The 24,500-nt window shown below is 41.1% G+C and overlaps 2 protein-coding genes across 4 annotated transcripts in view; one reads left to right on the top strand and one right to left on the bottom strand.

The window, feature by feature from the left end:
* Positions 1–2,487: 2,487 nt before the first annotated feature.
* On the bottom strand, positions 2,488–15,970 carry LOX (lysyl oxidase). 2 transcript variants are annotated; one of them, XM_042780141.1, is made up of 7 exons: positions 15,250–15,481; positions 14,770–14,878; positions 13,315–13,452; positions 10,833–10,989; positions 7,741–7,836; positions 7,543–7,658; positions 2,488–6,183 (listed from the first exon to the last, which is right to left on the bottom strand). In XM_042780141.1, the coding sequence occupies exons 1-7, from the start codon at positions 15,383–15,385 to the stop codon at positions 6,177–6,179; spliced, it is 759 nt and encodes a 252-aa protein (XP_042636075.1). In that variant the 5' UTR covers positions 15,386–15,481; the 3' UTR covers positions 2,488–6,176. The 2 variants fall into 2 exon arrangements, with proteins under 2 accessions (XP_042636075.1, XP_032940622.1); XM_033084731.1 differs by lacking the exon at positions 2,488–6,183 and having other exon boundaries at positions 7,539–7,658; positions 15,250–15,970.
* Positions 15,971–15,993: 23 nt separating this feature from the next.
* LOC117010353 (zinc finger protein 474) overlaps positions 15,994–24,500 on the top strand; it is a 57,512-nt gene continuing 49,005 nt past the window's right edge. Inside the window, exons 1-2 of one of the 2 annotated variants that reach the window (XM_042780142.1) lie at positions 15,994–16,420; positions 18,743–18,819. The gene's annotated coding sequence lies outside the window, so the exon portion shown is untranslated. Of the gene's footprint in view, positions 16,421–16,832; positions 18,820–21,414; positions 22,918–24,500 lie in introns of those variants that run through there. The other variant, XR_006163152.1, reaches the window with a different exon arrangement.

The raw sequence follows: 24,500 nt of genomic DNA on the forward strand, positions 1-24,500 counted from the left end.
CAAACGTCACTATGTGTAATACTGTATTTAATGGCATTGCCTCCCAAAGGAATGAGAAATTCAAACAACCTTCCATTTTGAAGTGGTTTTGTTGCTGTTATTTTCACTGTAACATATGGAACAGTATTTAAGGCCAGAAATTTCAACATTAAGCACAGAAATGTGTTTGTAGGGTTATATTTCACAGAAAAAGCTATGTATTTGCCTGCTTTCTACAAACTTCAAGATTTTCAGATGCATATATTTTTAAAGCTTTAAATAAAGTAAGTAAATAAATCCTAGATGAATGCCACACCAAACAAAGGTTTGGTATGTGACGTCGCTGCTTCCAGTATAAGGCAAGAGAAATGTCTTTTGGTAGATGTCAGCCGTAAACAGTTTTTCATGGATAGATTACCTTTCTTTTAGCAGATGAGCACCTTATTTAAGGATCAAAAACCTAAAGATTGCAAATAGTTTGGAAAAAAACATCAAGACTTTAAGGAGCCAATGTTGTAAAATGTTTTTTGCATGTGCTTAAAAGATCTAGGAGCATTGGTTTATCTTGGCATTTGAGCAAGTTTCTTACTGCATTATTGGAGCTGTAATTTGTGGCCACAGAATTCTCCCTGAAGGAAGCCTGACTTATCAAAACATCCCTTTTTTTTTTTTCCTTCAAAAATACTTGTGAGCTCTTACTTTAAAGAAAAGAAAAAAGATAACATACACTGAATATGAATGAAAGAAGAAAGATTAGGATACTGGCATTACTTCATATTTTAATGGGTTACTGCTACTTTGTGCTGGTGCTTAATGACTCACCTGGATCACAGCCTTAATATGTTATACAAATGAGTAGTGATGGTGGAGACTTGATAATATCTTTTATGTGTAACTAGGCAATTTATTTGTGAACTGATAAACCAAGTGAACTTGCCTGAAGGTTGTTGATAAAGTTTAGAATGTTTTCTCTTCATTGTAACGACATAACATGTTCAGCATATATGTGATTTTAACTTAACTCATATCTGTAGCACTGTTTAGACAGAGACCTCTCAAAAAATATTACCAATTTATTTTTACAGTGACATGGGAAGTTATTTTTTTCTGTGATGATTAGATTTTAAAATGTTGAGAGCCATGCTTTTCAGTTCAGCACCATACCATAGAAGAAATGTCTTTAGCCAGGTACATGCTGTCATATTCTACTAGGCTGCTTCATGTGCAGTTTTTTTTCACTTCAGGCTCACCAACAAACAATCTCAGATTTTTCAGCCTTATTTTAAGACAATTGCCACTAGTTTAAATGTGATTGGGTATTTTTAATAACAAACAGGTGTATTATTGATGGGACCATTTTGTAGACTTCCAAACAGGCGTAAATATTGCTTTGATCAGTTTTTATGGAATTATTACATCAGGAGAATGGGGCTTGAATGAAAATTCAGTTACAGCAATACTTTCTTGAGTGAAAGTGTTGAGCTGCTTTGTGAATGTAGACTAGTGGTGGATAATTTTGTGATACTAGCAGGAGATCTAATATAAAAACGAGATAGCAGAATGGGGTAGAAGGTAATTGGGAACTGGGAGATGCTTTATTTTTAATAGATTTGAATATACTTTCTGTAATTATCATATGCAATCTTTACTGCATTTTTGTATTTTCACAGATTCTGGTCCACTCCAGGTTCTGTGCTCTAGGAACAGCACTTGGAGAACTTCTCAGTTTGAAGCTCTTAGCTCTAATAAGTAGTAGGATAGGAAACACTTTAAATAGAGAGACATTACACAAAGTGGTTAAAATCTGAAACAATTCTACATTTATTTTATAAATTTTAAAAGATGTTACATTGGTTTTGTCTCCATTTACATGAAGCCAGGAGTGCCAATTAGTTGAAATTTAGGTGTTTGATGACTTAGAACAAGTCTCCAAGGTTTTTAACCATGCTCTTCTGTAATAGTCCCTCAGTGAAGGGACAAGAGATGCTTCACAGCTCAAGACTGTTTCATCAGTTTAGCATACAGATTGAAGAGGCAGCAGGACACTGGCTTGTACATAGAGAAGGTAAAAAACAGGATAAAATATGCTTGGAGTAACTGCATGTGTAATATGTTAGTCAATTTTCTACAGTACATAGACTTCCTACCATGTACTGCTCAAGTGTTCTTTCTATGAGGGCATAGTATTTGGAGCAGAAATTCTGAAAGTGCTTTCTAAGTTCCTGTTTGTACCAAGATAGGTATGGTAAGAAAATTTTGTGTCTAGATGAACTATATGCCTCCTCCTGTTAAGCCTTGGCATGTTAATTCTTTGTAGTGTAGTATGACGGGTAATTTATCATGCCTTGAATTTTTTTATTTCTTGTTTCTACCTTGGCATTTTTTCTGAGACCATGCCAGCAATACAGAATTTTTGTAATTTTCATGTAGAGATAACAACTTTAACTGAAGCCTTTTCACTGAGAGATGAATCTGGCCTGTGCAGTAAGTGTAATACTTCAACAAGTAGAACGCTTGAAACATTTTATTCAAGTCATTTTCACATAAACTTGCAACCATAATATGGGCATGTAACACAAGAATATGAAAGTGCAATGAGGAATACAAAGCTAGTGCCTGAATATTATAAATTAGAGCTCTTCAGATAAAGATGCAAAGTTACTGAAATTAAGACTTCTTGAAAAAAAGTGAAGGAAATAATGAAAAGTCTTCAAGAAAGTTGCAAAAATAAGTGGTGTTTCACTGTATCTGTAGCATTTAGTTGCATAATAAAAACCTCCCAATTACATACTCTTTGGTTTTAATTCAAGTTACAATCTTGCAGCACCTTTTAGGATTTGGAGAAAATGAAAATGCCTTTTTGGCATAATTCTGAGACACAGGATAAACCACCTTTCAATGTCTCATTAATGAAAACTACCCTGCTGGTTTTGAATGAGCACACTGCAAACAATGCATGAATGACAATAGGAAGGTACATTTGATATGTGCATTCATTCTGGAGCAGAGAAAAAAAACAAGTAGACTTCCTAACACAAAAACGTCATCTACACAGTATTTTGGTTCCACTGATGACCAGTCTGTCATTTTTGTTACACTTTTGTCTAGAAATACACCAATATCAAATGTATTTCAGGATTAAAAAAAAATACATAACAAACCCTTCCTCTAATGAGCCTGACACACATTATGTTCCTTATGTGCAATTCTTAAATAAAGATTTTAAATGTGGGAGATTATTGTTTCACACACATTTGTACGTTCTGAGTTTTCAGAAGAAATTGAGCAAATTCATAGTAGGAATCTTAATTTAAATCTGGTTTTGCTCCCACTGAGACCAATGTCAGTATGCTTTTCAAAGACAAGGGAATAAGCCCGATATTTGGTAAAATGGAATCCAAATATCATTTGCTGTAAAAATAAAAGCTTTTACAAAAAGAATTTTAAAAAATGCTTTTGAACAAAAATGCACATCATCCCAAAACCATATTCCAGTATGCAAAAAGTAATGTGTCAAATCTGCAGAGCCAAGATACTGAAAATATTGGTTGGTGCTCCCCTATTTAGAACTACTTCTACACATGCTATATAATAAACACTTCTACTTCTACTGCCGTGTGATTTACTATAGTTAGACAGGGTTGAAGTCACATTCCTTCATTTTTTTTAATCCTAAAATCCCTTGTTTTTCTGTTCATGTCTTAGGCAATTTTTGTGCTATTGTACATCAACGTCATGTTGCTTAACACACATTTCAAAACAAATACAATATTTTGCTACGGAAGAAAAAGCTACATTTTCGTAGCTCCAATATCCCCAATATTCAAAGTTACAGCATTCAACACCTTTCCAAATGAGGCCATTCCCACTTGTTCCACCTACACAGATGCTCCAGGCCCTCTGGCCCCTTGCTGACTTCAGTGGAGTTCTGCAAGTAGTTTGGGCACAGACATGTGAGCAGGTGAGTGTGTCATGAGCGAAGTGTCCCTCCGCTTCCTGCGGCTGCTCCATCAGTTAGTGCTCTCATATCCCACATCCAGCATCAGGCACCATGAGGTATGAGCACACCACCTCTTCCCAGGAAGCAGCCCATGCCCACAGCCTGGCTTCCATTCAGTAGCTTTTGTGTCCTTTGCCCAAGCTGCTCTCAGGACTTTGACCCCAGTTTTGACCTAAGTCTATAAGAAAGGTGAATGCGCTTGCATCCCTTAACACCTCTTAAACTTAAAAACTCTTTGGGCTGAGATTTCAGAAGCCTAGACTTTAAACAGGCCCTCATTTTTGCAGATGTATGTAACAAATGGTTTTCTCATAAATCGAGTTTCCAAATTTTGCTTCTGTTCATTGCCCATACTGGTTACAGATTGCCAAAATGGATCTTGCAGCAAACAGAAAGGGACCTGCAGGTGTAAATCATGTAATTCATGTAATTCTGCACCCTCTCCCACTAATCACCAAATTGCTGATTCTCAGGTCCTTTTTAAGTTCTAATTGTGCAAATTTGTAACCAAGTTATGATTAAGGTGGAAATAAACTTAAATAAATGTACTCAAGAACAGCTTGAAGGATATTATAATTCATCAAACTTCCAAATTAAATCCATAGGGTTCTAATGCATAAAATATTTCCAGATACTGCCTGAAATATTCTCAATAGTGATAATAAAACCTCTCCATACTCCTCAGATTTTTCATTTTTAACTATATTGAATAGCACATTTTTTCCTTTTTTTTTTTTTTAATTTATTGAGCTTCCAATATTTCATTAGGTGTTTTGAACTGCTGATCAAATTTAATGAATATTTTCAGGTCCCATTATTCCAAAAGTAGATTCTTCATTTTACATGATCAGAAATCTTCTGAAAAAAAAACGCCAGATCCCCTTGTGATATGTCATTTCACAGTTTAAAACAAAAATCACAGCTACTGTAGCTTACAGCAGGGTACACTGCAAAAGCAAAATAATTTGGGGATGGGAGGAGGAGTAGTATACCCAGCACCAGTTAAGCAGTTCAGCAAAAACATTAATTTGGGCTGGAAGTTTTTTCCCCTTAACAATGTTGCATTTGGTTCCTGAACAGCCTAAAGTAGGATGTTAAATACACTGACTTTTGCTCTTCTTCTCTATATAGTATATTTTCAACTTTGTTATTTTGAATACTGAGATATACATTTAAAGTCAACTACAGTACTTAAGGGGGAAGCAGGTAGTAGATTTTCTTCACGCTAAAAATACTTTGTAAGAGATTCTGACCTACTTCAGTTTGTGGTGCCACCTGAGTTAATTGCCTACATTATTTTGATGGTTAACCTGCTCAAGTTAGATGTTTTTCACAGATGACCACATCAGGGACTCTTCATCATCTCCAAGAGCCCATTTCTTGACAGGTATCTTTTATCCACATCCAGTTTGCACAAGTTTCTTAAAAGTCCCACCTTGAAAAATTTCTTGGACATATAAAGGTGGGTAAGCTTTTTAATTAATTTTCACAGATGAAAGGTGTATTTCAAAACCCCATCTGTTTTTCTTTCAAGAAAATGGAAAAATTTCTAATGTATTAAAAATGTAAACATAACTTTTCTTTCAGGGGTATAACTGATATATATAATATATATGTATTTCTCTGCTATATGTTAATATTCCTTGAAAACTGAACATACTTCTCTCTTTCATATCAATGTGTCCTAGAAAGAATTTTTAATGGTACTGTAACATTACTCTTAATCTGTTTTTCATATGGTATTTTCTGAGATAGCTGACATTAGTACTTTCTCTTGAGTTTTATTTAATTCATTTTGCATACATTTTTCTACCTTTTAAAATATGTTCCACTCACTCACCAGTAATATTCCCACTGAAGTCTATCATCAAGTAAACTCCAAATTTGAAGGAGCTAAGAAATGGTCCCGTGTTTTTATGAATGAGTTAGATTATCAAAAATTAAAATATCTCTACATGAAGCACCAGTTTCACACATTTCAATAGCAATACAAGTAATGCCAATTGAGATTCTTAAAATCCAGTTAAGTTTTGGTTGAGAAGCAGCAGAAGTGCTTCAAAGTCACATAAGGTGTGTGGGTGTATCTGTGTGTGTTCTGTAGTTTTGTCTCTATAGTGTTTGCATCCTAGTGAAGTTTGTATAACGATACTTCAGTTCAAAACATTTGGCACCATCACATCGATTTCTTGCATCTTTCTCAGTATCTGTTGAAAGAGGAGAAATAATTTTATGCAGGTGAGCAGGCACGCACAGGAAGTGCTAAATATGCACTTGTCAGCCAATAGTAACAAACATTTTGTTCCTACCCCTGCATGAACATGAGAAATACAAAGTGCATGTACATATCCATATATCCATATATCCATATATCCGTATATCCATATATAAATATGGGATGTTAGCCTGGAGGAGAGGAGGCTGAGGGATATCTCTTCTCCCGTGTAACCAATCAGACAGGATGAGAGGAAATGGCCTCAAGGGATGGTTTAGATGGAGTATCAGGGGAAACTTTTTCACATAAAGGGCTGTAAAGAATTAGAGCAGAATACGCAGAGAAGTGGTGGGGTCGCTATCCCGGGAAGTGTTCAGCAGCTGTATGAATTTGGCACTTTGGAACATGGTTTAACCGCGAGCATGGTGGTGATCCAAGGTTGGTCGCTGGACTTCATGATCTGAAAGGTCTTTTCCAACCTTAACTGTTATATTATTCTATGCATTCAGTAAGATTTTCAGAGGTAAGATGGGGAGACCAGAAGTTAAAAGTGTGAAACAAAGTTTGCCTCATTTAACTACTGATTTCCTAATGCAAAGTGAGGAATTAATATTTTACAGGGCAATTAAGCAAGTCACATTAATTCAGTCTATTTATTTCACTGATAGTGTTATAGAAGACTACACTGGTCATCTGCTTTACTTTTCATTTACTGCTCTGGAATTTGTTTCATATGAACCTCTACACAATGTTAATATGCACTCCTTATACAATCCAAATGAAGTCTCTTGATAAATATTTCATATGAGCAACTAACACAGTATTCTGAGAGCTGCTTACCCTGTGTTACAGAAGACTGCTTTTTCTCTGTGTTTTTCACAGATACTAATGTATAGTAGATCTACCAATTTGCCTTTTTGGAGGAAAAAATGTAAAAAATGCAAAATTTTGGCTTTGTTTAAACTTTTAAAGAGCAAAAACTGTAAATGGAGGGTATGTGAAAGAACTGTTTCAGGGAGGGTGGCTGCTGTGTAAGCAGCAGCAGCAGCAGCGAGGTAGCATGCATGTGTGGGATTTTGCAGAATGTCTTAAAGAGCACTGTAGCTGCTCAGTTGCGTATGCATGGTGTAAAAGAATATTGAACGATCCTAGAAAGGTCTTAGTGCAAGTACAAAGAAGGTGTGTGAGCCAGAGATCATCATCTAGCAGACCAGAGAGGAGCAGCAGGTTTGAAGATGTTACATATGTGAGGGCAAAATGCCCACAAATTTTGAAATTCCCAAAACCCACAAAAGAACATACAAAGAGCGGGGAACAGTGACAGAAAAAACAGCAGTGGGGAGGCACTCACGGTGAAATTGTGCAGCCAGAGGCATAGGCATGGTGGCCCGTGTAGCGGATGTCGCAGCGGACTATGTTGTTGGAGTAATCGGATTCAGGCACCAGGTAGCTTGGATTTACGCTCACCTGGAAGGGAGAAAGCACAGTGCTGTCTGCTGCAAAAAAACTCCCCAAAACCCCCAAACTTCCCCATTCCCAATATGCTTACCTTCAGAATGTAATTTCCAGGTTTTACATCAGTAATGTCAATCCACTGGCAATCTATGTCAGCATTGTACGTGTCGTAGCAGCCAGGGCTCAGACCCTTAAGAATGAAGTCAAGATGGATATAAAGAAAGACTGATCTTTAGAAACAGTGACATTCTAGACATTAGGGACACTTAGACTGAAGTTCACTTAACTATCACAGTTCACTTAGAAAATTAACTTAGAAAATGAGTCTTATTTTTAGTCGGCATTTTATTTTATTAAACCTAAGTCTAACATACCACTTTTATAGACTGAGCTTTATTACTACTGGATAAAAAACACCTATAATATTGACAGTTGTTTATCTGTCAGGTGTGGGAACCCAGGACATACCTTTGGATGTCCTGGATGGCTTGAGACCCTGGCAGGGGGCTCAGAAGCCTTGACACAGTGCCCAGAGCCCCTGTGCCCTTGATTTTAGCCCCTGAGAAAAATTACCACCTTTGCATGAAGAATTAAAGTCACAAAAAAAAAGTAGAGTATAAGTTAGTTTATCAAAAGGTGAAAAAGTAGAATTTTAAGATGTTTAGAATAAGGGTCTAGGATTAAGATGGAGGAACCTGGGAGTGTTCTGTTCTTCTTTCTCCTTAATCCTAGCATCCATCTTTTGGGTGATGTTGGCACTTTTAGATTGGTTTAGAGTAGAACTAGACTGTACAATATAGGTGATAGGTATTGGAAGATAATTGTAAATAACGTTTACATAGTTTATAGTATAAAAAGATAATACCGCCCTGAAGGCAGGCAGTGTGCCTGGGGCTGACCTGCTGAACAGATGTCATCTAGTCAGGGAAAGAACTTTTAGATTAGATAAAATAAATAACTTCTGGAAACCACAGAAGATGTCTCCAGACTCTTTCTCCGGTGCTCGGACTGGAACACAGAGACTCTCAACATGCACAGGTGGTTGTCTCGAGCTCCTGAGACACCACTGACCATAGTTAGATATCTGTATTTTCCTATAATCACTTGTTACAGTACTCCTTTCATGTAAAAACTGTTGGTGTTGTTATTTCCTGTTGTTTACATAGGATCAGAATACAATAAAAATTGACAAAAGACTGGAGGTAAGTATTTATAAATGTCAAGTGAATATCTTCTGAGGTCACGAGTACAGACAGACTTGATCACCATGTTGGAACCTCTCTCTACCCTTAGGAATGATGCAGTTTTTTGCTATGGATGTAGCCTGTCCAAGTGTCATCTTTGAATATAGGGTTAAAGGCCATTTTCACATTGACGTTTGCATGGAAATGGTTCCTCTTCAGGCAAACAGTGACACAAGAATCTGAGGGAACTGAAAATGTAGCCTTTATTCCAGATGTACCTTTCTGAAAAATTCTTTGTTGTTTGGAACATTAGTAAGAATCCCCACATATGAATGTTTTGGTTGTTCAAATCTAGTGTCTTTAGCTGTGGCAAATACAGATTGCTCCAGGCAGAGCTGATCTGAGTGCATAAAACCCAAGTCCTGCAGGAATTCCCTCTTGACCCAGCTGGTGATCAGCTCAGACTCTCGCATGTTTGTGCCAAGTCTGAGGCTGGAGGAAAGTTTTACAGTCCAATTACAAACCCCTGAAATATGGGCTTCCAGTGGAAATGCTGACACAGCCGTTGATTCTAGTGACACAAATACTCCAGCTGTAAAATATGTATGTTCCTTAGTTAGATGTCATAGTCTACAGAAGTAAAAAAGGTATTTATAAAACCTCTTCAAAGCCTCTGTGTATTGCAGATCATTCATTATAGTTAAAATTCAAATGTGGACACGTCAGCCAGTGAAATATAGCTGTCATTTCTCTGTGACAGAATAACTACCTTCTAGATTAAAAGCTGCAGAATAAGGGATACAAGTTTATGTGTACGTGTGGCTACACTGAGTTAAACCACAGATCCATCAAAGCTCCGTGTCACGTCTCTGACAATGGTCAGCAGCAGATGCTTAACAAGAAAAGAACATAAGTAATGAGATGTGTAATGTCAGGCAAATTTCTTCCACCAGGCATTTAAATGTATTTAAGGCACAGGGTACCATCAGATTTTTGTGTTTAATAATATTCGTTACTTTGTCTAAATTCTTCTTGAGCCCATGGGGATTTCTGCTCTCTGCAACATCCAATGGCAAGGAATTTAACACTTCATTCATATGTCCAAAGAGCACTCCTCTCTGTTTTAAAGCTGTTGCCTGACACATCTTAAGTTCATATATTGTCAGAAACATAACAATTGTCAGTAAATATCAATCATTTCCTCTTTCAATCCACAACCAGTCAAGTTTTGGTCTTACTTCTGGTTTTCCAGATGGAATAGTCTATGAAATCTCTTATCCATACTATACTGCTGATTAACCTTGTTCTGCTGGGGTTGCTGGTTAGGATTTTTTAAGCTTTTCTTTAGCAGTTCTCAGAGGTGGTGATGCAATATTCCAGCATTTGTCTATCCTAATGGTATGTTCCATTTTCCATGTTCCCCTAATAAGCCCTGGCACCTGGCTTCACGTTTGTACGTGGCCCATCATGACATCCACACAGCTGCCATTCTCTTTAACTGCCTCCCGCTGCATAGGCACAGAACAATTCTCTGAGATCCCCATGCCAGACTACCAGCCAGCAGCTGCAGGTGTCAATGGATTTCAGCACCTTACAGCTTCAGACTGCAAGGGAGGGAACACCAGCTACAAACTCTGACACCAGCCAAGGATGTCAGTTTGGGGAGATGAGCATTGGGAACAGCTTCTTTACTGGTTGTCCTGAGTGCTCTTAGCAAGCCTGACCAGTCCTACTGCCATGAGAACTCATGCTGTGTTTTAATATAGTTGAGTTACCAGTGATGCTACTACTGGTGAGTGTCACTGCCCTTTAATAAGAAACCCACAGTCAACAGCACATGGGTGAATTATAAGTCTCCAGGTTAGTATTCTGGTCTCTTTAATGGGGAATTCCAGAAGCTAATTGGGGCATCAGACAATTTAGGGTATCGAGTGATTGGCAGTTATCCAAATACAAACTAGGGAGGGGAAAGACGCTTGGTTGTCTCCAAAGCAGCTCCTACCTGTGTGTGTGCTGTGCATGCATAACGCCTGTAATATCCATAATCACAGGAAGTATCTTCAAGGCAGAAACTTGCTTTGTGTCCTTCAGCAACTTTTCTATGTGAGCTCGCATCCAACAAGTCATAGTGGCTGAATTCATCCATGCTGTGATAATGTCTGTTAAACCATAGATACATCATTAGAGATGGATCAAACATTATCAATAACATTTTCACATTCCTATTTGATCTACATCCTGTTAAATCTGGACAAATTTTATTTACTACCCAAAACTTGTGTGTTAGTATACTTTTCTACTACTGACCACTCAATTATTTTCATTACTCTAATTTTCAAGTACTACATGTCATCATCTCTAAATAAACAACAGGTTTTAATTTCGTACAGGAAAGATTCCATAGCAGCACTGTTTTTCCAAAATTTTCTGTTTCACCTGTTTTCCAATAAAAATAGCAAGTATTGAGTAGTTCATATTTGAATTGAACATCTTATAAGTGACTTTAACCAGAGTTTTGCTAGGAATGCTTACCTTGCATACTATAAATTCCATGAAAGTTTGCTACTTGCTAGCAAAACCCCAACAATTTGGTTTCACATTTCCATGGCCCCCAGAGAATGTAATACATTTTTAACATTGTTGAAGACAAAATCTGCATAAAGAAATCAGTTTCTGTGTACAGGCAATGCAATTTTCATTCAATATCAACTATTTTTGCAGTCTGTACTTAATGCTGTCTCTGCTTCAGAAGTGTGTATGCTTTTGATTTGGGCAAAGTGATGTATTTTTCTTGCTTTCACACAAAGTGACTTCTTGCTCTTATTGTGGAGTTTTAACACCACATATTCTTGCAATTTCACTTTTTCTGAATGTATGGGAAAATAAGCTATGTATTTTCTATCTGCATTATGTCTTTGCAGCATTTGGCTGCCATTATTTTTGAATGCTTTCAGCTCAAGAGGTAGGTGAAAAAGGCCTAATTAAACAAAATTCAAATGTATTAGAAAAACAAAGCAGCACAGAAGTCTCACTAGCAGGCACATCCAGAACACTGAAACAGGCCCACAGATGATGATGACTAACATTGAGCTAGCCAAAGGAATTGGCAGTTAGAGTTCATTTCCAAATGAGCTTGCTTCGCTGTTATGGAAATGATCACGAGAGTTGCATATTTTTTAGGCAGTGTATTTTCTGTCCAAGAACTGAATCAACATCAGAGATACTTTGCATCTGGACAGTGATAGCTGGGCTATTGTGGCACAATAAGAAACTGTTTTTCTACAAATGGAAAACTTCAACTAATCTCTACCCGTTTCATGCATTTATGCAGTTGTTCATATGCATCCTATCATGCAGTTTGTAAGTGTGAGGGTTGGGGGATTTTTGTTATTGGTGAAGATGGGTTTTTTTTTCAGGGATAGAGGTTAACTAAAGCATTTGTGAAGGTTTTTTTGTTAGGTTTGATTTAGTTTTAGCTTTTTGATGCTTGCAAGATTTATAAACTGATAATATGAGTCTTTTTTGAAAGACTTTGTTCTAATGATACTGATTTTTCATTCAATGCCTCATTCAAAATCTCTGAGTCTAGAGAGAAATATTCCATTGGCTCAGAGGCCTTCAGATCAAGCCCACATTGCATGCCATTTTTAAAAGAGATTAGGTTATCATTTATGTACCTGTAGCAGCAGAGTTGTATTTTAAGTAAGGTGGAAGTAATTGTTCTGAGTAATTAGTATTTTGTAACTGCTCCTGCTGAGAAGTAGCAAAAATTGGAACAAGCCTGCAAACTCCCGCATATGAGTTTTCTGGAAAGGTACAAGTTTGCAGTGTTACCTGCTCCCAAAATGTTGAAAATGTTCTTGCTGTGTTTCCAGCAAGGTAATAGCAATGTTACTATGTCAAAATATCATCATATATATATATATATATATATATATATATATATAATTGATAATGGGATCAGTCAACTCAGTAGCTTTCCTTTTCCAAATTGATCAGACCATTCCTTGTGAAGAACTAGCTCATTAAATTCAGTTCAGGAAGCATGGGTCACTGTTTAAAATTTTAGGGAATATGCTAGTAAATGTACATTTTAGGTTTCTATTTATTTCAGCGTGGTTGGGACTTCTATTTACTGATTACACTTAAATGTAAGTGGACTACGTGTAAAATAAAATTACAAAGTGCTACTGTAAAATCTCATTTCAGACTTGTATTTATATTTAATCTACACATTTTAAGAGTTGCATACATATGGATAAGTTGTGTATCAATCTTTGTTTCATGTGTCTGTATAAAGAGTAATTACCACTACATACAAAGAGTAATTACCACTACATAAAATTAATCAGCTAGTAAAAGGCTAAAGTTTCCCCATGGCTTCTCTCTGCTTCTCTTTAGTTTCAGAAGATGTCCCCTTTGTAAGGGACAATTTGTTAGTGAAAAGCATAATTAGAAGATGCCATACTGAGCACGTCACTCACTGGTGACAGCTGTGCCACTCCCATGAATAACGGGGTCTGCTGGGCAGAAAATCCGATGTGCCTTGATTTTTCACTCTTTGGGGGAATCTCAGGAGCACCCGGTTGTCATAGTCTCTAACATCTGCTCGGTAAGCTGAACTGCAGTGATGCAAATCAAAGAAAACACAGGAAAAAGCCATAAATATGCAAGAAATACTAGGGAAAATGCTTTATATTGTCTCAGAAGAAACTGATAGCAGAGATCTTTTCAGGCCCCATAACGCCTCCTGCATTGGAGATTCACATAGGAGTTCCATATGATGTGGAAACGCCTGGTGTCAGACCAAGACCTGAGTGAGATTCAGATCTGGTTTTAATTTTCTGAATGGAACTTTGACCACTGCCTGACTCTGTCTATGAAGAAGATCACTGTTGAGCTGTAAAATTACTCTGGTACCAAAAAACATAATTTTATTAGTTGCTGTTAACCAAAATAATCCCCTATGTATGCAAGATCACACAACAGATGTTTGATTTGGTTGTAAAAAAACCTCTAATATGTATATGAATCAGGCTGTGTTTTCATTTTCCTATTATCTACACTCTTTTAAATACTGGAATATTTTAATCAACTGACAGTCATCAAGAACACTTCAATGAGTCTTCACTGTGAAGCTAGCAAAAAAAAAAAAACTGCTTCTTATGTCATGTTTTCTTTTTTCTGCATGTGAAGAGCAAGCATGACCCTGAAACAGACTGACAAAAATAAATGATGCTAGTAAATAAATAAATAAATAAATAAATCTGTTTTGCAAGATAAGGTATCAAACAAGTTAAAATGGTTAAAAACAGCCATGTTGATTTCTTTCCAAACAAAACAGGAAAAATCCCTCTTTGCCAACTGGACAAGACCTAACTTCATAACAAAGCTGTTATTTCAACCCCTTAAGAGACTCAGAAGCACTTTTCATAGGGATATTAGTTTTAGGAGACATTAAAGGGCATAGGCCCAGAAACAATTAGCTTATTATAATCTTAATACTAAATTGTGCTGGTTATGAATAGGATTTTTGTTGCTTGGTTTTTATTTCTTTTTTTTTTAATGAAGTAACATATGATCTTGTAGGAGTAGAGAAGGAAGATGAAAATCAACAGATTCAAGTGGTTTTCCAGGTGCCTCCATTTCACAAAATTCAGAAATGTTCAAGTGAGCCTGACAATAGAAACATGTAACACAACTTTTCACAGGGTATAGGTTCTTTAGGAGATCTGCAGTTTGTCTCTCTAATATGCCAGGACTGATGCTTTCTGATGTGCATACTCTACCATCTGCCACAAACTTGGAAGGAGCTAACAAAGGGCTGTGTTTCCTTTACCCCTCCTCTTCACCCTTCTTCACTCTTCACCGTATTCACAAGTGGCAACACGGGCACGGCAACCCACAGCAAGTGGGCAAAATCTTGGGACGATTCCTACCTTGCCAAGCAGTTCTCCTCGGCTGCACATCTCAAGTTATACATGGACATCCTCTGGACATATGTGGACGCCTGGATGTAATAGGGATCCGGGACTAAGTCAGGGAGACCTGCAGTTCATCAAACCAACCACATAACAGCAAGATCAACCCAGGACACGTTTGCAAATATTTGGCTACCATCCCAGTCGTTAGGAGCCGTCGTTTTGCCACGGACCACTGCTCTCCGTTAACCTCGCATTCCCCTTTGCTCAGGCTTGTTCCAAACACCCCAGCGCAGTCAGGACGCCCGTACCCCGCGGTTCCGGCAGCTCGCCCCTCTCCCGGACGCGGGGACCGGGCTGCCCGGGCAGGTTTTGCCCCGAGCGAGGGCCGGGCAGGGCCGGCAGCCCCCGCAGCTCCTCCCGCCGGGACCGGCGTGCGCGGAGCGAGCCGGGGCCGGGGCAGGGGAGGGACGGGCGGAGGGGAGGGAGGGCTCTTACCGTACTGGAAGTAGCCGGTGCCATAGCCGGGTCTGTACCTGCTGCCCTGGCGAGGCCTCTCGTAGGTGTCGTAGTAGTTGTAGTAGGGGTTATCGTCCGTGTACTTGTAGGGGTTGTAGGGGTCGTCTCCTACCATGACATCTTCCCGGCCGGGCCTGAAGCTGCTCAGGGGCGGCAGACTGCCGGCCCCGGTGCTGCTCCCGTTGCCGTCGGTGCCGGTGCCGCCGGCGGGGCTGGGTCGTGGCGCGCCAGAAGAGGCGCTCCGGGCCGCAGAGGTGGCGGCCGCGGGGCTGCGACCCCCGGAGGGAGCCTGGTAGCCGGCCTGGAACCAGTGCCGAGCGCCGGAGCCGGCCCGGCTGGCGGCGGGCTGGGTCTGGGGCTGTGCGGCGGCGGAGGCGGCGGGGCGGGCGGCTCTCCGCGGCTGCACCGTGCCGTTGTTCCGCAGCAGCAGGATAGGGCTGCCCGCCGCCTCGGCCGCCTGCCTGCGCCGCGGGGGCTGGTACTGCGAGCCCAGGCTGAGCAGGCTGTACACCTGCCCGTTGTTCTCCCACTGGATCCGCTGCCTCCAGGCGGCGGGGGGCGGCGGGGGATCGCGGCGCGGCGGCTGCTGCTGCTGGCAGCCGGCGGGGCAGAGGCAGCTCCAGTAGATGCACGCGTGAAGCTGGGCGAGCAGGAGCCCCGGCGGCGCGAAGCGCATCTTCTCCTTTTTCGTGGGCGCCGGAGGGTAGAGAGATACGGACGAAACCGGGAGGGGAGGGGGGATGAGAGGAGAGCGAGGGGCGCTTTTCCTGCTCGGGATGGAGCGGGGGGGCGGAACGGGGCGGCCGCGGGGTGCGGGCTGCGCCTCTGGAAGCTCGGGCGGGCAGCGGGGTCTCAGGCTCTGCGGCACCCGGGAGGTGCCATCGGGCAGGTCGGGCCGTCGGAAAGGAAACCCGGCCCGGGGGAGGCGGCGAGAGCGGCTTTTCTTCTCCCTGGTATTTATAGGCGAGGGGATGCGAATGGGAGCCGGAGCAAACAATCAGCCTCTCATCGTCCTCCGGCCCGCGCTGGTGTCTGGAGCGAGGGAAGGAGGAGGAGGAGGAGAGACCAGGGACTTTAAACTTGCTGGCACGCTCGCAAAGTTACACAAGCCCCGCTGGCTGGGCTGGCTGCACCCCCGCCATTTGTTCACGTAATGCGGCTGGAAACGTGCGGCCCTGACAGTTCCCCCCACGGCCGCCCCCCGCCCGCCCCGCGCGGGGGTGGCTCGGGGGAACGGGAATGGGAATGGGGGGAACGGGAACGGGGCGGCTCGGGGAGAACGGGAATGGGAACGGGGGGAACGAAGGAACGGGAATGGGGTAACGCGAATGAGAACGGGGGAAACGGGAATGGGGCGGCTCAGGGGGAACGGGAGCGGGGTGAACGGGAATGGGGTAACGGGAATAGGAACGGGGGGAACGGGAACGGGGCGGCTCGGGCCGGCGCGGCGGCGGGGGTCCCCATCCTCCATCCCTCCCTCCCTCCCTGCCCTGCCTTCGTCCCTTCCTCCCCCCGCGCCCCGAGCCGCGCCGAGCCGTGCCGAGCCTGCGGCGGGCGGGCGCGCTCAGACACACGTAGGCTGCCAGAGCATGCCGTGGGGCAGCGCCAAAGTATGCAAAGGAAAAATGCTATTAGCTCATCAGCGTTGGAGAGACTAGAAACGGGGTGGCGGGGAGGGGGAAGGGGCCGCTGGCGAGAGAGGAAACATGTTTCTGGAAAATGTGCTGGCCGGCACATCTCCCGGGCTGGAGCAGCTGCTGGTGACCATCTCAGCTCTGAGTAACAGTCGGATCCCCTTAACGACCTCTTAATTGGGAGAAAACCTCCATCAAATAAACTCTTAACTATTGACTTTTGGGTTTTGTGCATATGAGTCACACGAGAAATATATTGGCGATGCTTCTCCCGGAGTAAGTTTTCATTGAAAAGTGAAATTTCACATGGGAGAGGCTTAGCCCCATCACCAGAACAAATAAACCTGGTTTGGGTAGTGTCTCCCCAAAACTGTGCTGGGGACGAGGAGCAGGCTGTGGCCCAAAAGTCTCTCCCTTCCTTCCTGCTTTTACAAGAGTTCATCAAGGCTGTGTTTTGAAAAGTACAATCACCCAGTAAGGCAAATGAATTAAGGTCCATGGATTTCAGCCAAAACTTCTTTTGGGTGTATTTTTCCAAAGGCTGTTTGCTTATGAATCCTTGCAAAGGAATTGAGGGGAATACACAGAAGTTCTCTCTCACTGAAAGTTTGGTGGTGAGAATATTGAAGTGAATCTTGTCAGTAATGATCAGCCTGGGCTGGAGGTTTTCACCTTACTCAGGTAGATTCAAAGCACCCTTGGACCACTGTCAGGTCCACTTGTTCCTGGTGAGGTGGATATTGTGACTGGATTTTGATGTTTTAAATACAGTCCTCCAGTCATTAGTCGTGCTGTAGTTTATTTTAATTGCATATTACTTTAAATGGTGCACACCTAGTAATAGAAAACTAGCAACATGTGGTCCCACTTGGTGGCTAGGATAGATGGTGAATGCTGATTTACACTGCTATAGGATTTTTAGTTGCAGTGCTCACCTTTAAAGTACTTTCACCACCCTGCAATCTGCAGTGCCACCCTGCATGTGTCAAAGGTCCCCCAGTGGGCAGGGGGTCATTGGCTCTGACCATGCTGCTCACCACGCCAGGCTTGCGTGAATTGTAAAAATTGTAAAAAATGGTCAGTCTGGAGAACACTGAGGAGTACAGGGTGCTTGTGCTCCAGAGACCGCAAAGCTCTCTTACTTGAGAACATATCCAATCACCAAGTGGGTGCTTGTTACGATTGCTAGCCAGCACCAGGATGGAGGGGGGCATCTGCTGGACTGGGCCCACAGCCAGAACAGTAACTGATGCCTTTCCACAAGCGGGCTGTGTGTGCTAGTTTGGGCAGTCTGCTGCAGAGGTGGTTTGGTCTGGGTTCTTTTATTCATCGTATTTGCAGGCTGCTCATCCCCCATGATCTTTCTCATTGTGGCTTTGAAAATATTATTCTCCATTTAAACGTTTGCCTGGAACAATCAGTGATTAAGGCTGAGTAAAGCGGAAAGGTTGAAGATAGGGAAAATGCAACACTGAAGGAATGAGGTTTCTGTCTTTTTACTCTTCCTCTAAACCTTACTAATGTTACAAACAGCAGGTTGTTGCCCAATGTGTGATATTAGACAATGTTTCCACAGAGTGGGATTCCAGCCATTTTTTTCTTATGTCTGATTAAGTTACTATTTTTCATGAAACTGAAGAAAGCATATTTGAGGCCAGTATTCTCACCCATCTATCAGCCATTCACACTGTCTGCCATTATTTCCATAGCAGAAGTTTCATTTGTTAATTAATTTAGTGTTCATAATGCCTGAAAAGCATTATTAGCATCCCTGGAGGGTCATGTCCTTCCCTTAGCATTATGTGCCTGTATCCATTTGTACTTTCCTTTCCCCACAGGTTACCTAATTACACCAGGTTTTTGCATCATGGGTCTGAAAAGACCATCAGAAAGCTCTGCAACCTGAAGTGTGGAGGTGAGAATTTCTCTAATACTTTAAAAAGACTTATAAGCAAGTCAGGTACTGCTTTAAAATGGCTCTAAAAATTAATTTAGTTACTTAAGCATTTGCTTACCCCTTTCCTTTTTGTCTGGAATGACTGGTATGCCTGGATACTTCTTGCACCAGGAACTTCTGATTTTTGAATAAAGTGTATATCAAGTGAGAAATAAAATCTTCCTTCACTTAAAATTGAGGCTAATAAAAGCAGATGTCAGTAAATAATTGCAGTAACACCTCAAAACCTGGTATCAGGTAGTAATTTATATTTAAATTTACATTTACTTGTAAGGTTGTAGCAGTCCTCATTCAGATGTTACAAATAGAAAAATGTCTCCAATGGCATTAGTAGTGTTTGGAGTTATCTTAATGTGTACACTACTGCCAAACTGATAATTCAGTTTTGAATCTTGAAAATGGAAAAATATTAACCTGTACACCACAAAAATCAACAAAAATACCCCAAACAGAACCAAAGCTATTTCAATTTGGCATGTCTTAATCCATGTCCTAAGACGCACATTTTAGGTTTCTTTAATCTTACTATTTCATATGTATGAAGAAAGTATGATATTGTAAAAAAGGGCAAGCAATTTCAAATATAAGTCTACATCAATCACATTATTTGTTACTTTTAATATTATTTTTAAAATATCAGCTCCGTAGTTATGGGTTGGATAATTAATGTTCTTTAGTCATAAACTGGTATGCTTAGCTAGGGTCACACGCATAAAACAAGAAATATAAATAATGCTGTAAAATCCTAATAGGAAACTAGAAAACTTAATATGTGTTAAGCACATTTATAAACTGATATCTTTCCATTTGGGATTGAAGGGTTGTTTGTTGAGGAGTCTACAAGAAAAATCTTGAAAAGTAGTGGCTGGTTTCAACTGTTTCTACCTGGGAAATATTCAGTGTACTAATCTGATTTATGCTTGAATACACAAACAACTTATTCTGATTCTTCTGTTTGCATAAACACTGAGTTGCAACTAGATTATTGAAATTTATCTTATTTTGTAGATCTTACTTGTAATATTTTTGCATTCAAATATTAAAAATTGTATAATTTTGTTGCACACCAGAATACTGCGGATTTTTCTCAAGCATATTGTACAGAAGGTCCAGGTATCTTTATTTAGGAAGTCACTTGTAAGTCAATTGGATTAAAAGGTTCCTAATTATCATGAATTCTTCTAAATAATTAGGATTAAGATGTAAAGGTATTCTTTACAGTATGTGAACTTTACCAGAAACTAAGAACACTGAGCACTTTCAGATTCAGCTCTGTAATGAGATTTTTTTAACCAAACCAACTTAATTAGAGACGAGAGTTATAGAGTTGTTCTGACATCGGTAGTCTTTAGAGCAGACAGTTATTATTTTTACAAAAGTTAGTCTTCTAGTTAAATTTAGCTACCCTTTGTATGTCTGATTTTGAAGTCTCTAATCAGGCAACTTTCCACTACCATAAATCAAATAAACTAAACTTTCAGACCTTTTTTTTCTGCTCTGAGCTTGTAAAGGAATAAGCAGATTTTTGTTGATTCAATGAATTTGTCAATTTGTTGAAAAAAGAAAATTACAGTAATTTCACGAATACAAGCCGCACCATTTTGACTAAGATTTTGCTCCTAAACCGGAAATGCGGCTAATAAACAGGAGCGGCTAATATGTGAATAATTTTCTGACATTTACAACTTCAGAAGTGCCTGCCAGAGTGCCCACCCGAGCAGCTGCAAAGTCGGCATTTTGCGATTGTTACAAATCGCTACTCTGTTGCACCACGGGTGGAGCCTGGCTGCCTGCAGGCAGCACGGGGGGCGGGGAGAGAGGAGGGAGAGCTCTTTCCTTCCCTCCTCTGCCGCAGCCCTGGGAGAGACGGGGGGACCCCGCGCCGCCATTGCTGCCGCTCTGGGAGGAGGGGGGGAACCCGGGCCGCCCCTGCTGCGGCTCGGGGAGACGGTGGGGGGCTTCATGCCCGCCCGCCGCCGCGGGAGCGGGGGGGGCTCCGTCCCTGCCTGCCACCACAGGGCAGCGGCGGGCCGTGGTGACCGAGCCCAGTGGCAGCGGCGGCTGGCCCCCAGTGGCCCCGCCTAGCGGCAGCGCCAGGCTGGGCTACCTGGCCCCGTCAGCAGCCCCTAGCGGGCCGAGCCTGCACAGCCCAAGCCAAGCCAGTAAACCCCGCCCTGCCGCCGTTCTGTTACTATTTGGCAACTTTGTTGTACGTGGGTCCTCGCTGCGAACGACAGAACGGCTTATACTCAGGTGCGGCTTATTTATGGACAAAAAACAAAATACTTGCCAACACCCAGAGATGTGGCTTATACTCAGTGCAGCTTGTATTCGTGAATTTACTGTATTATAATTTTATTAGTAGGTAATGTTCTCGATTCAAAATTAACAGCCAAAATTCCACCTGTCCCTTATATAATATTTTGGGTTTATCTATCTGCATTACAATACCAGTTTGTGGTTGCTTTATTTTGTACACCATGGGTACAACTGCTGAACTGCAAATATCTGCACCAGATGAAGTAAATTAATCATACTTGTCTATCTCTTCAGGATCTGCCAGCTTGATCAGAAAAAGCAGCTACAGAACCTGAGACAGCTGTTGCCCTTTTCTTGTATAGTGAGGGCTGAAGACAAAGCCTTCTGATACCAGTGGATTTTTTTTTTTTTCTGTCAAATCAGTGGTTTACAATGAGGTCTTAATAGCAGTATTTCTTAAGCCTATTTATGTGTTGCTAAAGCTGAACATGCGTGATTTCACAGGATGCAGTTATGTGGTTTCTTTCTTGAATGTAGATTTCAAAAGAGCATAGTGAATATTAAACAAAAAGCCGTTCACTTCTTGAATTTATAATGTGTTCCATCTCTGTATATTTTTTCTAATTTTCCTATTTTTTTTCTGTCTTCCACGTTTTCTATAAAAGCGAGATTTCAAAAAATGTGAGATAAATAGACAAATATGCACTTCCTGCAAATTTGGTCAAAGATTCGAAAATCCACCAAAGCTTATTCTTTTCTTATAAGTAAGCATCTGTAATGAAAGCTTCCCTAGCTATTTTCTATGTAGTATTCATTGCAGTGGTATGCAGGTTGTCTGATGACGCATTCAAAGGAACAGAAATCCAAGACACTCAGACTGAAGAGCCCATTATCTGTGCATTAACACCTGTGAGATGTACTAGAGTTAGCTTCATTTAGCAAGGTCAATAAAATTCAGATTAGATAAAATTCAGATTAGATTAGTACAGTGCATGGGTAAACAGTGCCCTATTACTTAGGAAGTTCAGTCCTGCATTGTCTCCACAAGCTGAACACGTACTGAAGGACTGCCTTCCATCTCAGCCACAAACACCTGATTTTATTGAAACTTATGAATCCTTAGGAGAGGTTACTGTGGGAAACACAAGCTGGGCTGAACAGTTCGATACACAGGCACATCTTTGTTGTGGCAGTGCTCCAAAACGAGTCTTCCCTTCTGCATATTTTGCACAAAAGCATGAGAACCCCTCTAGTGAATCCAAACTGAGGAAGGCTTGAGAGAATAATTAGTTTTGAATCGAGACATTCACGAGATTGAGATTATGAACATCCTATAGGAAGGGAGAGAACTGGATACCTTTCCAAATCAGCCATTTTCCTTCCATCTTCAGCAGGGGAGGAGTCCCTGCTGATCATTCACAAAGAGGAACACTGCCCAACATAATGAAAGAACAGAACACGTCAGCAGAAATTTTGGAACATGATTTTCCTATGCATCTCATCAAATACTCTCCCAAAACTTGGATCAGATGGTTTTTTAATAGCATCTTTGTCTTCATCCCTGAGATTGAGTGGCCATCACAGGGACTGTAGCGTTACTTGTGGAATTTCAATGCCTGATGGAAAAATGCCAGAGAAAATGCCAGTTTCAAATCCCAAGGTGAATTTTTGTAACTGATATTAGAAAAAAACCTGATCTTATACTTACAAGGCTCAATTAAAACAGTGACCAGTATTGCCATTCATAATGCGAATGTATAAAAACTGATGATGACAAATAAAGAACTGCCAGAAGAACTCCAGTATCTCTCTGTCTAGGATTTTAATTGTCTGCTACTTTGTTTTCACTGGGGAATACGTACACAGGAAAACACAAGCAACCCCCCTGCACCTTCGCATTAGAGAGAAAGTTTAAAGGCATCAAGGACATTAGAAATAAACTTTGCCTCTTGCATTCAAAAAGAGAATAGAAATAGTTGAATGGTCCAACATCTCCACAGTGAGATCTTCTTCTAGCAGGACACAGAAATCTGACAAAGGTCTTCTGATGAGAGAGGCAGGTTTTGACTTGTGAGTTGTATTAGCCAAGCTCCTATAGAAAAACAGTATTGTTTAGGCATCCCTCCTGATTATCTGCAGGAGTGCTTTGCTGTACATTTTTTGATGTCAAAATGGAAATACCTGATCACAGGCAGGATGTTTCTAAAAAAAAATACATTTACAACTCAGTCTCGGTTCCTAGCATGGTATTGGCAAGCTTTTATCAAACACAATAGATGTTTGATATTATTAACAGCTATTGGTTCTATTTTGCTTACCAGACAACTATGTTCAGAAAGTTTCATATGTAAACTCTGAAAAAGGTTTTCTGTGTGGATTACATAAACATGTGAGGTGCTGGATGATCTGTCGAGGCATGTGGATTACAGAGAGTTAATCAGAGGCAGCCAGCATGGCTTCACCAGGAGCAAAATCCATAGAGCTGCCATCAACAGCTCGGTGGTGATCAGTAACAAAGGGTGTCCCTGAAGGGTCCATATTTAGACCAGTAGTGCTCAATACCTTTCTTAATGACGCAGACACTGGGATTGAAAGCATCCTGGAAAAGTTTCCTGAGTGGTGTAGTTTTCTTTTCTGGAGAGAAGGGATAGAACATGCACTTTCAGGCCTAAAAGACAACTGGATCCTGGGCAATTCTGCTCCTCTCCTCTGCTGTCCCTGAGATCCCAGCTGGAGTACTGTGTCCAGCTCTGGGGTCCTCATCAGAAGAAAGACATGGACCTGTTGGAGCAGGTCCAGAGGAGGACACAAAAATGATCAGAGTGCTGGAGGACTTTCAGGCTGAGAGAGTTGGGCTTTTTCAGCCTGGACAACTGAAGGCTCCAGGGAGGACATCTAGCAGCTTTCTGGTCTATAGAGATGGCTTGTAATGAAGATGGAGGGAGGCTTTTTACTGAAGCCTGTACCAACAGAACAAGGAGGAATGTTTTTAAACTGAAAGCAAGTAGATATGGGTTAGATACAAGGAAGAAATTTTTTCACAGTGCTGGTGGTGAGGCATGGAAAGAGGCTGCCCAGACAAGCTGAGGGTTCCCCATTGCTGGAAGCATTCAAGGCCGGATTGGATAGGCTTGGAGCAGCCTGGTCAGGTGAAAGTGTCCCTGCCCATATCAGGTCAGTTGGAACTTGACAATCTTTGAAGGTGCCCTCCAATCCAAGCTATCATGTGAGTCTGTGAAAGCAGACATATTTTCAATCCTAAGACAAACCAGCACACATTCAACAGTAGAGATATACCAGTTTGCCTAACATGATGGTCTGGACTGGTGAGCATTTCTTGGCTTCTGATCATTCCTTTGTCTAGGCATAACTAATTAAAC

Source organism: Catharus ustulatus, chromosome Z, assembly GCF_009819885.2.
Source record: "Catharus ustulatus isolate bCatUst1 chromosome Z, bCatUst1.pri.v2, whole genome shotgun sequence".
In the NCBI taxonomy this organism is placed as follows: domain Eukaryota; kingdom Metazoa; phylum Chordata; class Aves; order Passeriformes; family Turdidae; genus Catharus; species Catharus ustulatus.